Source organism: Oryza brachyantha, chromosome 10 (genome assembly GCF_000231095.2).
Source record: "Oryza brachyantha chromosome 10, ObraRS2, whole genome shotgun sequence".
Lineage (NCBI taxonomy): Eukaryota > Viridiplantae > Streptophyta > Magnoliopsida > Poales > Poaceae > Oryza > Oryza brachyantha.
In genome coordinates this window covers 10,083,752-10,097,671 of record NC_023172.2, presented here as the reverse complement: position 1 = coordinate 10,097,671, position 13,920 = coordinate 10,083,752, and the positions used below count along the sequence as shown (strand labels likewise).

At 37.3% G+C, this 13,920-nt stretch overlaps 1 protein-coding gene across 1 annotated transcript; it reads left to right on the top strand.

Moving 5' to 3' along the window:
- Nucleotides 1–2,543: 2,543 nt before the first annotated feature.
- Nucleotides 2,544–11,853, top strand: LOC102719518 (heat stress transcription factor A-2c). Its single transcript, XM_040527995.1, has 11 exons — nt 2,544–2,712; nt 3,375–3,486; nt 3,592–3,686; nt 3,799–3,913; nt 4,028–4,152; nt 5,433–5,503; nt 5,603–5,658; nt 8,797–9,173; nt 10,224–11,065; nt 11,300–11,372; nt 11,482–11,853. The coding sequence occupies exons 1-9, from the start codon at nt 2,695–2,697 to the stop codon at nt 10,995–10,997; spliced, it is 1,743 nt and encodes a 580-aa protein (XP_040383929.1). The 5' UTR covers nt 2,544–2,694; the 3' UTR covers nt 10,998–11,065; nt 11,300–11,372; nt 11,482–11,853.
- Nucleotides 11,854–13,920: the final 2,067 nt, after the last annotated feature.

Below are 13,920 nucleotides of genomic sequence, written 5' to 3'. Positions count from 1 at the left end.
GATCTAGTATCTCTATTGATAGGAAATAAACATTTATGTCTATTTATATTTTATTTTATCACTTTTGTTTGCTTTTGTTTTTTGTTGATGCACACACGTACTGTAGTTATGCAGAGGCCAAGAGTGTATCTTGATGTGATTGATTGAAATAAATAAAGCTTGTATTATATTTAAAAAATAAAATAGAGACGTTCTTATAAATAATACATTTAGAAAAGGTAAACAATGAACTTATGTATTGTAGGTCTTGTCAATGTCAAAAACACAAGTAAAAGAGAGGGAGGTAGTATGATTTTTTTATAAGTTATTTTTTATATAATCAAAATTGATCAACACCAAGTTGTATTTGGTTTGAAGTCTCAAAATAATTTATTTAAGGCTACACTAAGTCTGTCGCATTGTAGTATACCTTAATCGTGATACAACTTTGGATGTCGACCGGTGGAGTCAAGAAATTATTTCTTTCTAATAAAACGAGTCGAACATGATTTCTTGAGAAACTCGCTAAAAAATTGTCGCATGTTTCTTGGGTGAGAAACTTTAAAATGCAACTATAATTGTATCATAACTATATTATAATTTGTACATATTCCCTTCGTTGTAAGATATAACTAAAATTAAAATTTATCCTAAATATTGCTAACTAAGGTGAATTTTTGCAGTAATATTTTGATCGTACCTCTCTCTCAGTCCATAGCTCGTCAACCAAAACATACACTGTATTGAATTTTTTAACGAGAGCATTCGTCACCATTCATCTTAATCCTTAATTCCTAAAAAAAACTTAATATTTGGGGACGGAGAAAGGAAGTTTCTCATGCTGCACAATTATTTTATTCTCTTTACATAAATCTCTATATGATTACTCTTTTTTCTTCTCACGCGTATATCAATGCGGTATAACGGTTCATAAATCAAAAGTTACAATAGAATTATACTATAGTTTAAAATTTTTCCACCAAAAACTTGTGACAGTTCTTCAGCAATTATGTTAAAATTTAAGGGTTACTTTGTAATGTAGGAAAGAAAAAAACACAAAAAATAATGTTACTTACAGGATTCTAAAACATAGAAATACTATAGTGTGTCTTTAGATAAACACGGGAATATCAAAAAGTACATCTGGTAAGGGATAAACTAGAGAGATAAAGGCCCCGCAAAAAAAAAAATAACCCCGCAAAAAAAAACTAGAGAGATAAAGGGATAAAATGGATATGCAATACCGATTATAGGGCTACTTACCAATCGACGGTTTAACACCCTTCCAGCAGTATGTTTGGATAATAACTGACAATTGATTTAATTCTCAAACATGAATCCTTTGGCGCTTGTTTGGACAATGTGTTATTAAAGATGTGATTGAAAAAAAGAAATTAATCGAGGATTAAGATAGATGAGACGTGAATCATTGATGAGATATGAAGATGAGACGATTGTTTGGTTTATTTAAGAAAAAATATTAAATAATATATTAATAAATAAAAATAACTTATAAATAAAACTTCTATAAATAAAATAAAACTTCTATGTACGCGTGATTCTATGTACACGTGATAGAAAATAATTTATGATTAAAAAGTTAAAAAGCCTCAACCTTAGCCAAACGAACTAATTTATGATTAAAAAGCCTAAAATATAGGTTTTTAAAGTTAAAAAGCCACCTTTGAAGTAGTCAGTTCAAGCGGCTGCCTGACTGACGACTGTCCAGGTTCAACGCATCCAAAAGATTTCTGGTGGGGCCCAGTGTCCAGTGGGACGGAGAAAGGCAGCACGTGCAACAAGTTCAAACAGGTCCCAAAATAATGGCTAATCAAAAATCACTACAAAATTGGTTTATGAATTTCGTACCAAAAAGGGTAATAAATGGTTTCTAGACCTTCTAACATTTGTGAGGTTTGAAAAACACTCTGACCCCATCTGGTACAGTGGTACGCGTTATAAATTCTTTCCATGAATTATCTGAAAATGTAATTTATTATGCAGATTGAAAAAAAAACCTAGCGTCTAGAAAGAATCCAATACTATACAAATACATGGTATTTGAATTAGTTTTCTTGCTTTTTAATTACGAATTTATTTTATAATTTGTTCTGGTCATTAACCTTTTCTAGCTAACTATATTTTCTTTTTTAAAACAAAGAACATAATGAATGCCCTATCAATGTAAATAAATATTACCATAGTTCCAGAATTTAGCATAGATTAAGAAGATATTAAAATGTTATCTTTAGTCATTTTAGTGGTCAATTTTTAATTTTGAATGGATTAAATTTTTTTTAAATATGTGATTAGCTCTAGAATCATTAAAATAATTAAAATCATAAAAATCAGTGTAGAAATGTCTATATATTACAGTTCAAAACTAGAATTTTAAAAATGTTTATATTTTAGGATGGAAGAAGAATGTAAATAAATATGTTTGGTTATTTGTCCTCTTTATTAGAAAAGTCTATCGAGATTTCAGGATTCTTTGGGGATCTGTGAGCAAAAAAAACCCCTTGACAGAGCGCAATCCAAGGCAGCGTATAAAAATCAATCCTTTCTCGGCCGCTGCGGCTGTCCCGAGGAAGAAGAAGCGGAGGAGGAGAAAGCAGCGGCGAGTGGAGCGGAAAAAAAAAATCTTCTCCTCAGAAGGAGGAACACGATTGAAACCCGCATCGAGGGGGTTGCTCTTGCTTCCACCCCGCAATCCACATGGAGAACGAATTCCAGGTGCTACCCAGTACCCCACCACAAGATCTTTCCCCCGTTTTTTTTTTTTTCTTTCTTTCTTATATTCTCGCGTTCTTTCTCATCGAGCGAGAAACACCGCAGACGAGGAGGAATCCTGCTTGTTTGCTGTGAAATGTTACCCTTTTTTTGTTTTGGGATGAGGTTGATTTGAGTTTGCCGTTAGTTGAGAGATTCTTGAGAGATGAGGAGGAAAGAGGGATTCTTTTTTTCTTCCGGTAAAGATTCATTACAGTTCTAAGGGTGTTCGTGGAGATCGACAGTATCCTTGGAAACAATGGAGATGATATGTTTGACTAATTCTCGGTTAATTATAAGCTAAAGCGAAGTCATTTTGACTCAATTTTTGTTTCGATTGTGTTTGTAAGCGAGCCAGATGAGACGTGATACTGTTTGCTTTCTTCTTGGCACTGTGGCTAAAACCTGACAGTCATATGGATACCTGTACTGTAGAACCTGAGTGAAATCTATATGTATATGCATGCTTATGACTGCTGATTGGAGTTTAAGTTCAGTTAACAGTTATTTCTGTCTCTTCATTTTGCAGTTAAATCTATTGTCAGTACTTCATTTTGTAGTATGCAGTGTTTAAGTTCTGTTAATGTTGTTAATTGTTATAGTGTTCTTTCCCCCAAAAAAATTAGGATGGTAAGACGGAGGTCATTGAAGCCTGGTACATGGATGACAGTGAAGAGGACCAGAGGCTTCCTCATCACCGCGAACCCAAAGAATTCATTCCTATTGAGAAGCTTACAGGTTTGCACATATGTAGATCAGCACATTTGTTATATCATGTAATTTGAAGCTCTTGCCGATGTGGTTCATATGAGTTCAAATATCTGTGTTTTTTTATATATGTAGAATTAGGAGTAATCAGCTGGCGCCTAAATCCTGATAACTGGGAGAATGATGAGAACCTGAGGAGAATCCGTGAAGCCAGAGGTTACTCTTATGTGGTTTGTCCTCGGACTTCATTTGTAAACTATTGTCTTATGTTCCAATGAAGTAATGTTTAGTGAATGTAAATTCAACGAACTTATAGTCAACCATTGCTTTTGCGTTGGTCAGGACATCTGTGATGTATGCCCAGAAAAGCTGCCAAATTATGAAACTAAGATTAAGAATTTCTTTGAAGAACACCTGCATACTGATGAAGAAATACGCTATTGTCTTGAGGGGAGTGGTATGTGTCTTATCATGTTCTTTCATGTCACCACAAGCTTGTTACAGAGCCACCAAAAATGAAAAATGAGGACATACTTCTTGATATAGTTGTGCATTTTTTTCTGTGTTCAAGGATACTTTGATGTCAGGGACCAAAATGATCAGTGGATCCGTATAGCAGTTAAGAAAGGGGGAATGATTGTTCTGCCTGCTGGGATGTACCATCGCTTTACATTGGACACTGATAACTATATCAAGGTACTGTTTGTAGTAACTACCTTTATTCACTTATTTACTGTAATCATGTTTTACCTTTGCTCGTAGCTCTTTTGAACTATGTGGGCCTCCTTGAATCACAGGAATGAAAAAACAGAGAAATAGTAAAAACATAGAAATCTGACAGGAATATAAGTATAAAATAGAGAATTGCAAAACATAGAAAAAACGTAGGAATGACCTTTTGATTGGATCACAGAAAAAAACACAAGAATTTGAGGAGAGAGAAAGACTCCAAGGATTTCTTCCAAGAGGTAGAACCTCTTGTTAAATTTCCTTCAAAACTTGTATGGGAAGAGACATTCCATAGGAATTTCATAGGGTTCATTCCTTTATTCAAAGGGCTTTGTAGGAAAAATTCCTATCAGAATGAAATCCTCTAAAACTCCTATGAATTTCCTTTGAATCAAAGGAGGCCGTATACTTTCAAAAATTAAGCTTTGTTAATGTCTTATCATGGCTCCAATTATTCATGCAATTTTGTGGTCATTAATCAAAGAATTCCACATGATACTGCAAATCTCTAATACTATCTCCGCTCCTAAATGTTTAACGCCGTTGGCTTTTTTATGTACGATTGACCGTTCGTCTTATTCAAAAAATTTACATAATATAATTATTTTTATATCATTTCATTTATTGTTAAGTATAATTTTATGCATATATATAGCTTTATATTTTACAAAAAGAATTTAAATAAAACAAATGGTCAAACGTGTATAAAAAAGTCAATGGCAACAAACATTTAGAGATGGTGAAAGAATTTCCAAACAAAGTACTGCAAATCTGACAAAACATCACCAACTGAGATGAAATTCTGTGAGGCAACATGTCTGCTACACTAGGTCTATTTCAAACAGACTGTCGTGTGGACATCCGATCTGATAACTGGGACTGTGGGGAAAAAGTCAGTTCTTTTTTTTTAAAGAAAAATATTTTGGTGATTTACCCATGCTCTTGATCAAATCACATTATATGAAGGGTGAGGACTTGGGGGCAGAAATGGACGAGGACTCCCGCCTTCCATGTTCATCTTATCGGATGGTTACATGTCACTTGTTCACAAAATAAGCATTTACATATGAGATGTTGTCATTTAGTGAAAATTTCCTGATGTAATAAAACATTCGTTCTCCTGTTGCAAGCATTACACTGTTTATACTTGAAATCTTAAACCTTGTGCTTGCCTCGGATGAATCAAACAAGCAACTCAATTAGTATCAGACTTCTTACTGCATTTTCTTGTGAATGCACTCTTACAGGCAATGCGGCTGTTTGTCGGTGACCCTGTCTGGACACCGTACAACCGCCCCCACGATCATCTCCCAGAAAGGTAAGCCCAGAATTTCGACATCATTCTTCTTGCTGCCTCCCAGAATTCTTCCTGTTGATGTTCTTGTTACCTCACTGAGCTGCCGTCGAATTCTTTCAGAAAGGAGTATCTGGACAAACTTCTCAAGATAGATGGTGAGAATCAGGCTGTTGAAGGCTGCTGAGGGCATTTTTCACCCATATTTACTGTGCTGTTGAGCTGAGTTTTATGCATGGCAACTGGAATAAGATGTGTTACATCAGTGCAACCTTGTCTTATGGTGTTGTAATAGGCCATCAGCGTTGAGACGCTGTTGTGTGCACAGATTGTTATCCCCCTGTTACTAGTAAGCAATTCAGTCGAGATCTTCAAGTTGTGCTAATATTAGGTAATTATGGAATATTTGTAAATGAAAAATAGTTTATGAATAAAAATTTTATAAATATGCTCTTAGCGATCTAAAAACTAAGGGTGAAAAATAAATTTCAGTAAAAATAAAATCCACAAATCAACTCTAAATTTATAGTTGCAAATTTAAATTTTAGCTTATAAGGATAAGTGGAAGTAGCCAGAATTTTTTCAAACATAGGGTTCAATTAGTTGAATTTATATAATTTTGCCTTTTATCTTCTAGTTCTTAAAGTTTTAAAATAGAATTTCAATACATATTTAGGATCAGGAGTAGGGCTGTAACCCTAACTGCCCTACTCCTGTATCCGCCCTTGAGTGGAAGCGAAAAAATATGGTGTCAATCTCAATAAGATGTGCTGCTATAGCATATGTAAATATGGCTCATCACCAAAAAAAGGCCATGGTTTGAATTTTAATACTTAAATTAATCAAGTCGTTTTTTTGTTTTTTTAAATTTTTAGTCTTGTGTTTTGGATGACTTAAATTTATTTTTCACTGCTTTGATCATGTATATAATGACGTGTTCTTTTGTTTCAAATATAACTATCGGACATGACATATTCTAAAACTACGGATCTGAATATAGGCGTGTCAGGTTCTATATTATAGTGTTTTGGATGACTTAAATTTATTTTTCACTGCTTTGATCATGTAAATAATGACGTGTTCTTTTGTTTCAAATATAATTACGGACATAACTTATTCTAAAACTACGGATCTAAATATAGGTGTGTCAGGTTCAATATTATAGTATTTTGGATGAGTTCAATTCATTTTTCACTGTTTTGATCATGTATATAATGATGTGTTCCTTCGTTTCAAATATAATTACCAGACATAATTTATTCTAAAACTATGAATCTGAATATAGGTGTGTCAGGTTCAATATTATAGTATTTTGGATGAGTTAAATTTATTTTTCACTGCTTTGATCATGTACATAATGACGTGTTCCTTCATTTCAAATATAATTACCGGACATAACTTATTCTAAAATTTCAGTATTATAGTATTTTGGATGAGTTAAATTCATTTTTCACTGCTTTGATCATGTATATAATGACGTGTTTCTTCGTTTCAAATATAATTACCTGACATTCTGAATATAGGTGTGTCAGGTTCGATATTATAGTATTTTGGAATGGGTAAAATAGGGGCTGTTTAGATCTAGGGATTTTTTTCCCCTTGTCACATCGGATGTTTGGATGTTAAGTCTAATTAAACCACGATTAGCAAATGTTTACTGTAGCATCACAGACTAATTAGACTCAATAGATTTGTCTCGTGAAATAGTACAGAGTACGATGTGAGTTTTATTAATAGTCTATATTTAATACTTCTAATTAGTGTCGAACATTCGATATAATATGTACTTAAAAAAAAGTCAGTCCTTGGTATCAAACAGGGTAACATTAAACATAATTTTTGGAGTGGGTGATCTTTGTCTCATTCACATTGAGCACATGTCCACAGATTTCACAAAACTGGCACGCAACGTGGCAGACACAAAACAGGATTACACTTAAGTCAATTCCACTATACTTTAGCCCAATGCTCGGGTGACGCGTGTTTCCGCATTATGCCCACGTGCTAGACACGTCAGAAACAGTAAAAAATTCGTTCTTCGAAGAACAATTTTTAAAAACAATATGAATGAGACACCCATGCATAGTTGCTTCTATGATTTTTTTTAAAAGATCTTCCATGCATAGGAGTAGTATACTGTAGACCCCAAATCGAGTATTAGATAAATAATTTATAATTATAACCTAACCTTTGTATAGGTGCTTTTAGCAACTTAAATACCATGATGAAAATAAACTATAACGAAAAAAATCTCAAAATTGAATCATGCACTATCTATTTCAAAATATAATCACTTTGGGGAATTCAACCCGGTAACAAAGTATAGGTATATCTATGACTATTCATTTACTACTTATCCTATGAATCACCTCCATATTTTCTATTTTTTCACAACTACCGTTCCATCCTCGTCAAATCCTCGTATAGTATTAAGAGACATCTCTGTTGTTTATTTACAAACCTTAATTCCTACTGCCCTAAACAAATTCAAAATACTAGACAAAAGTACTCCCTCCATTTCATAACATAACGTTAAGATATTCGATTTTTTTAGTTGCAATGTTTTATCATTCGTCTTATTAAAAAATTTAATATAAATATAAAAAATAACAGTTCGTGCTTAAAGTTCTTTTTAATAATAAAGTAAGTCATAAGCAAAATAAATAATATTTTCATAATTTTTGAATAAGATAAATGATCAAACATTAAAATAAGTCAAACAGTATATTATAAGACTGTCTAGATCAATCCATATATTAATACATATGTTTTTTTCATGTGCCTAGATATATTAGCACACACAAATGTAAGTAAGATTATGAAGTCTAATAATTGGAACAGAGGTAACAGTAGAATTCAAATTTCTGTCGTGATAATTAGTTTTTTTATACTGGGGCAGGCGAACAGGGCTGTGTACAAGTGGGCTATGAAGCAGCGGTGTGACCCCAAAGGCTGCCAACTGGGCCCGGGCCCACCTCGATGTGCTTGAGCCACTTGTCCATCTCTCTCTCTCTCCCTTCTCCAGAAGCTTCTCCTCACCCCCACGCTTCCACTTCCACCCGACGCCGCGCCGTCTAGAACCTTCCACACCTCTCCCGACTCCTCTCGACGCTCCCCCCCGTACGTACTGGGGTATTTAGCGCTCCCACCGCCTTCCGACCCCGCTCCGGCGAGAGCAAGAAGAAGCAAGAGAGGGATTGCTTTTTTCGTTTGCGGCGAAAGGGAAAGCGCCAAGAACACACGCAAGAAAAGATCTCACCTTCGTTTGCGGCGAATATCTCAAGCGGTTCCAGTTCGAGTTCTTGGTCCAATTTGAGGTCTTGATTCGGGGTTCTTGGTGGTGGTTCGGAAAGGGGCGGGGTTTTGGGGTGGGAGGGTCATGGACCCGACGGCGGCGGCGGCGGCGGAGGGGGGCATTGTGAAGGAGGAGGTGGTGGAGGGGTCGCAGCGGCAGCGGGAGGAGGGGGAGGGGGCGCCGCGGCCGATGGAGGGGCTACACGAGGTGGGGCCGCCGCCGTTCCTGACGAAGACGTACGACCTGGTGGAGGAGGCGTCCACCGACGGCGTCGTGTCGTGGAGCCGCGCCGGGAACAGCTTCGTCGTCTGGGACCCGCACGTCTTCGCCGACCTCCTCCTCCCGCGCCTCTTCAAGCACAACAACTTCTCCAGCTTCGTCCGCCAGCTCAACACCTACGTGAGTCACCCCTCCCCCCCGATCCCTCCTCTCCTTTCTGATGATTCTGTTACTAGGTGTTCAGGTTCAGGTTTGCTGCCATTGTGATCTCTCACATTTCTCACATTGTGTGCGCATTCTGCGATCTTTACGCTACAATCGTTGTACAAGTTGTATGTGCTTGTGTTGCTAAAATGCCTCCCAAGTTTTGGAATGTTGCTGCAGCATTTCTGCTTGGTAACATCAAAACAACGTTTCAAAGAACGATGATGAGGCAGAGTGTGAAAAGTTAACATAAAAAATATATTTTTTTTTTGTGAAAACCGAATGGAGATCCGGGCTGATGCGACTGGAAACAGAAGTATTAACAATTTAGTTAGAAAAAGTAAAATCCTTACTACAGAGTTTGTGGAATAGCAGTTTCAGAGCAGGCTAGGGCTTAGTAATTTGCAACTATAGTGTTTATGATCACTTCACTGCCACTGCCACGGTAAACTGACGAAGGTCTTAGGCAGGTCTAGTTTTCAGGACAAATTATACAATAAAATATTTCATCATGTCCATCCTAGGCATTTATTATATGTAACTTTTTACAGTCAACAACCTAGTTTTGCTTGTACAACTCTAAATCCTACTTCTGAAACATTTTGATTTGTGTCATGCATGTGTATGAATCGATGGTACATTTAGCGTGATTATTCTTGAAGCAACAAATGCTCCAATGAGCTTCATCTCACGGTGAGGTTAGGAGATACTGGGAGATCAATTCTCCCCCCGGTAATTGTATTGTCCTGACAGAATTTCTCAAACTTCTTATTGTAGCTAGATGGAACAAGATACTGGATGAAGTACGAGAACCAGATTGTTTTTGTTCTAGAAGACTCAACTGATCACCTTCAAATGATATTGTATACTGCTGGTCATCTTTCACTATGTATAAGTTAATTATTGTTGCTCTGTTTGCAAAACACAATGTTGAACAGCTACAACCTGAAATCTACAGAAGTAATCGTAAGCTTTCATGCTGTGCGTTCCTAACAATGGTGATGCTTATCTCACTGAAATCTGCAGGGCTTCAGAAAGGTCGATCCTGATAGGTGGGAGTTTGCAAATGAGGGTTTTCTCAGGGGTCAAAGGCATCTCCTGAAAACTATAAAGAGAAGGAAGCCACCATCCAATGCCCCTTCATCACAACAACAGTCCCTCACATCTTGTCTGGAAGTTGGCGAGTTCGGGTTTGAGGAAGAGATTGACAGGCTGAAGCGTGACAAGAATATTTTGATCACAGAAGTAGTAAAACTGAGGCAGGAGCAGCAGGCTACTAAAGATCATGTGAAAGCCATGGAAGATAGGCTACGAGCTGCTGAGCAGAAGCAGGTCCAGATGATGGGGTTCTTGGCAAGAGCAATGCGCAACCCAGAGTTCTTCCAGCAGTTGGCACAGCAGAAAGAGAAGAGGAAGGAGCTTGAGGATGCCATCTCAAAGAAAAGAAGGCGGCCTATAGACAATGTTCCATTCTACAGCCCTGGGGAAACAAGTCAGGCTGAGCAACTTGATTCGTCGTATCTGTTTGATTCGGGCGTGCTTAATGAGTTCAGTGAACCTGGAATCCCTGAGCTGGAGAATCTAGCAGTGAACATCCAGGATCTGGGGAAGGATAGGGTAGATGGAGAGAGGCAGTATGAAGCTAATGGCCAGGCAGAGCTCGGAGATGACTTCTGGGCAGATCTGTTGGTTGAAGATTTCGGGAGCAAGGAGGAGCAGTCAGAGTTGGAGGCAAAAATCGAAGGCATCGATGAACTGGCTCAACAGTTGGGGTATCTGAGCTCAACTAGCCCAAAATAGAGTTGATTTTGTGATTGTTCACCCAACTATTGCTTCAGTGCTATTGAAGATCCATCTTGAACAAACTGGTACATTTCACATTCAGTGGTGCAAATATGATAAAACTGCTAAGTGTCATTTGATTCGATTTACATTTGTATCGCACATATCTGCAGGAATGTGGAGTAGATTAGTGATTGGATCTTTGCTATCGGGGCTGACCATTGATAATGCAGATTTTTCATTCCAGTTGTTCCACTATATGTTTCTGGATCTCATCCCTTCTACTAGTTTCTGAATTTGCTTGGTTTCTTTTTAATCAGATCCAATTGACCAGGGGAAATATGACCACAAGGTGTTCATGGTGGTTCCCAGACTCTGGACGCCACACAATCTGTAAATACTTTCTCAATTGCCCCTTCCCCATGCCACAGCATTAGCATTCAGAGACAGTTGGATATTTGGATAGTTGCAAACTAACAAATGTTGGGTTTCTTTGATGCAGGTTTCGTTTGACAGAGATCCATGACCTGTAACGGAAATACGGTGGCTGCCTCTAACTCTGCTGATGATTTGCAATGGATCTTAAACACAATGACTATGGAAGTAGATAGCTGATGTAAACTTGTAGTCATAATCAGCTGTGGTTTCAGTAGCTCCCTGTGGAAATGTGTTACTGCTTGTACAATCAATTTGGTTAAGTCGTAGTAGACTGTGCCAGTCCCTTTGTATTGGCATCTGGCTGTATGTTGCCTCAGTCCGAAACTTATGGTCCCTGTTACCACTTCTAGGTTAGGTCTCCATGAGTTCACTCATGATGTGTCCTGGAACATCTATGCTGTTCAAATAAAGATAATCAAATTTTGCTTGCTTCTTACCTGTTGAGTTTTGAGAAATTTTGATGCATCTGGTTACTGAAGAATTGAAGCCGACTTAACTGGCTGCAAACTCTTGCGAGCTCCTGTATCTGTCACAAATTCTGCAGTTTTGGCAGCATTCCATCCATCACATGTACACTGTTGGGTGATTTCTGCTTGCCTAAAGACGTTGATTAGGACCAATGCTTTTGTAGCCTTCTGTGATGCCACAAGTTGCTTTCTTGGTTTTTGGAAGCATGTCACTGTCTCTGCAACTGAATTGCTCTTCAAGACTTGAACTTAGTGGATGGGGCTGTGTTACTGCTGCTGAACTCTTTGAATCCATGTGACTAGTTCAGGAAAGCAAATGTTTAGTAGGAATGAATCTCTGCATAATACCATTGCTAAATTCAGATAGACAAGGGTCATGGAGCCTTGCTGTAGAGTCAGGAAAAAGAATGCAGGCGATTCAAACACATACTGACCTTGGACACTAATGACAGAATAAGTAACATGCTTGAGATCAGGATTATTGTGCCTTTCTCCTGTATCTGGCACCCATTTAAAAGTGAAACAGTTGGATGAACCTGACAGATACAATGAAATGAATGGAGGTGAACTAGTCAATTGTTGAAACAGAGTAGTCAATTGTTGAAATAGGGAACGTTGCAGTGGTCGATGGATGGATACCATCTGCACCCGTTGTTACTACCTTTATTCTATAATAACTTTATTTTTTTTCGTGTCTAACGTTTGACCATTCTTTTTATTTAAAAAACTTATATAAAAATTTAAAAAAATTAGTCACGTATAAAATACTATTCATGTTTTATCATCTAGTAAGAATAAAAATATTAATCATAAAAAAATTTCAGATAAGACGAAAAGTCAAAACACTGTATGAAAAACTAAAAAATGATCTTATTTCGAGACGAAGGTAGGACTTTGCAATGTTAGAAGTTGCTATCTCCCTCTCTCTGTCTCTCTCTCTACACAAACACACACACAAGAAAAGAGGTTCAGCAAAAATAGACAGTGCTTAGTACAACTGAATGAGATCCAACCAACCAGCTCAAGAAGAACCCACAAAGCCAAAGGGAGTTAAGGGCAAGGGACCCAAAAAAATTCTCATCAGTGGGGCTGGAGCTAACACTCTCTTCCTTGAGCTTTAACCAGCCATTGGGCCAGAAAAGCAAGGATGGAATAAGAAAAGGAGATACACAAAAGAAGCAAAAGATCAAAGCAGCAAGCAAGGAATTAAGATCACAGCTCCCCATTTCCCCAAAACCCAATAAAAAAATTTGAACCAAAAAGAGCCTCAGAAAGATGGAGAAAGAAACCCCTTAATTAAGTGTCATCAGAGATCAAGCCTGCAGAGAAGGACAGCAAAGAGCAGAGACAAAGAATGGATGGAATGTCTGATATGACTTTTAAGTCCTACACAGGCTTTCTAAACAAAATATGCTCTACTATCTGCAAGTTAACAGAAAGTAGTCTTTAAACATCAATCACAAGGTGTATGTAAACTCCACAGAGAAGAAAAAAAAATCTGATAAACATCAGAGAAGCCAGTGGACAAAAGATCAAAATTAAAAGAAGAGGATCAATGAGTGGGGTGCACTGTTACTTTTGCTTTGTTTGTAGAGGGGATCCCTTGTGTGTGCATGCTCTCTGCATCTTTTTTTCCCCTCCTTTTCTTTCTAGTCATTGCTATAATTCCCCTCAATCTTCAATGAATGCAGTGGATTAGTGCAGGTGCAACCAATTAAAGCTCCATATGGGATTAGCAGAAGGTATGAGCAGAAGTAGCATGTACACTGCTATCTTTCAATTTTGCTGATCCATTTATACTGATGGCTAGAGTTCCGCACCAACCAGTTCCAACCCAAAAGCGTAAAGTTGAAAAAGAAAGAAAACCATATTTTCAGATCATGAGATGATCTTACTTAAATCTTTGTTATCTATACATAGCATGTCTCTCACCACTCTCACCTTTTGGCTGATAAGATCAGAAATGAAAGCAGGAAAACCAATGCCTTCATAACACAGTTCTCATTTTTTCGCTTCTGCTTAAGCTTATAAGTCAA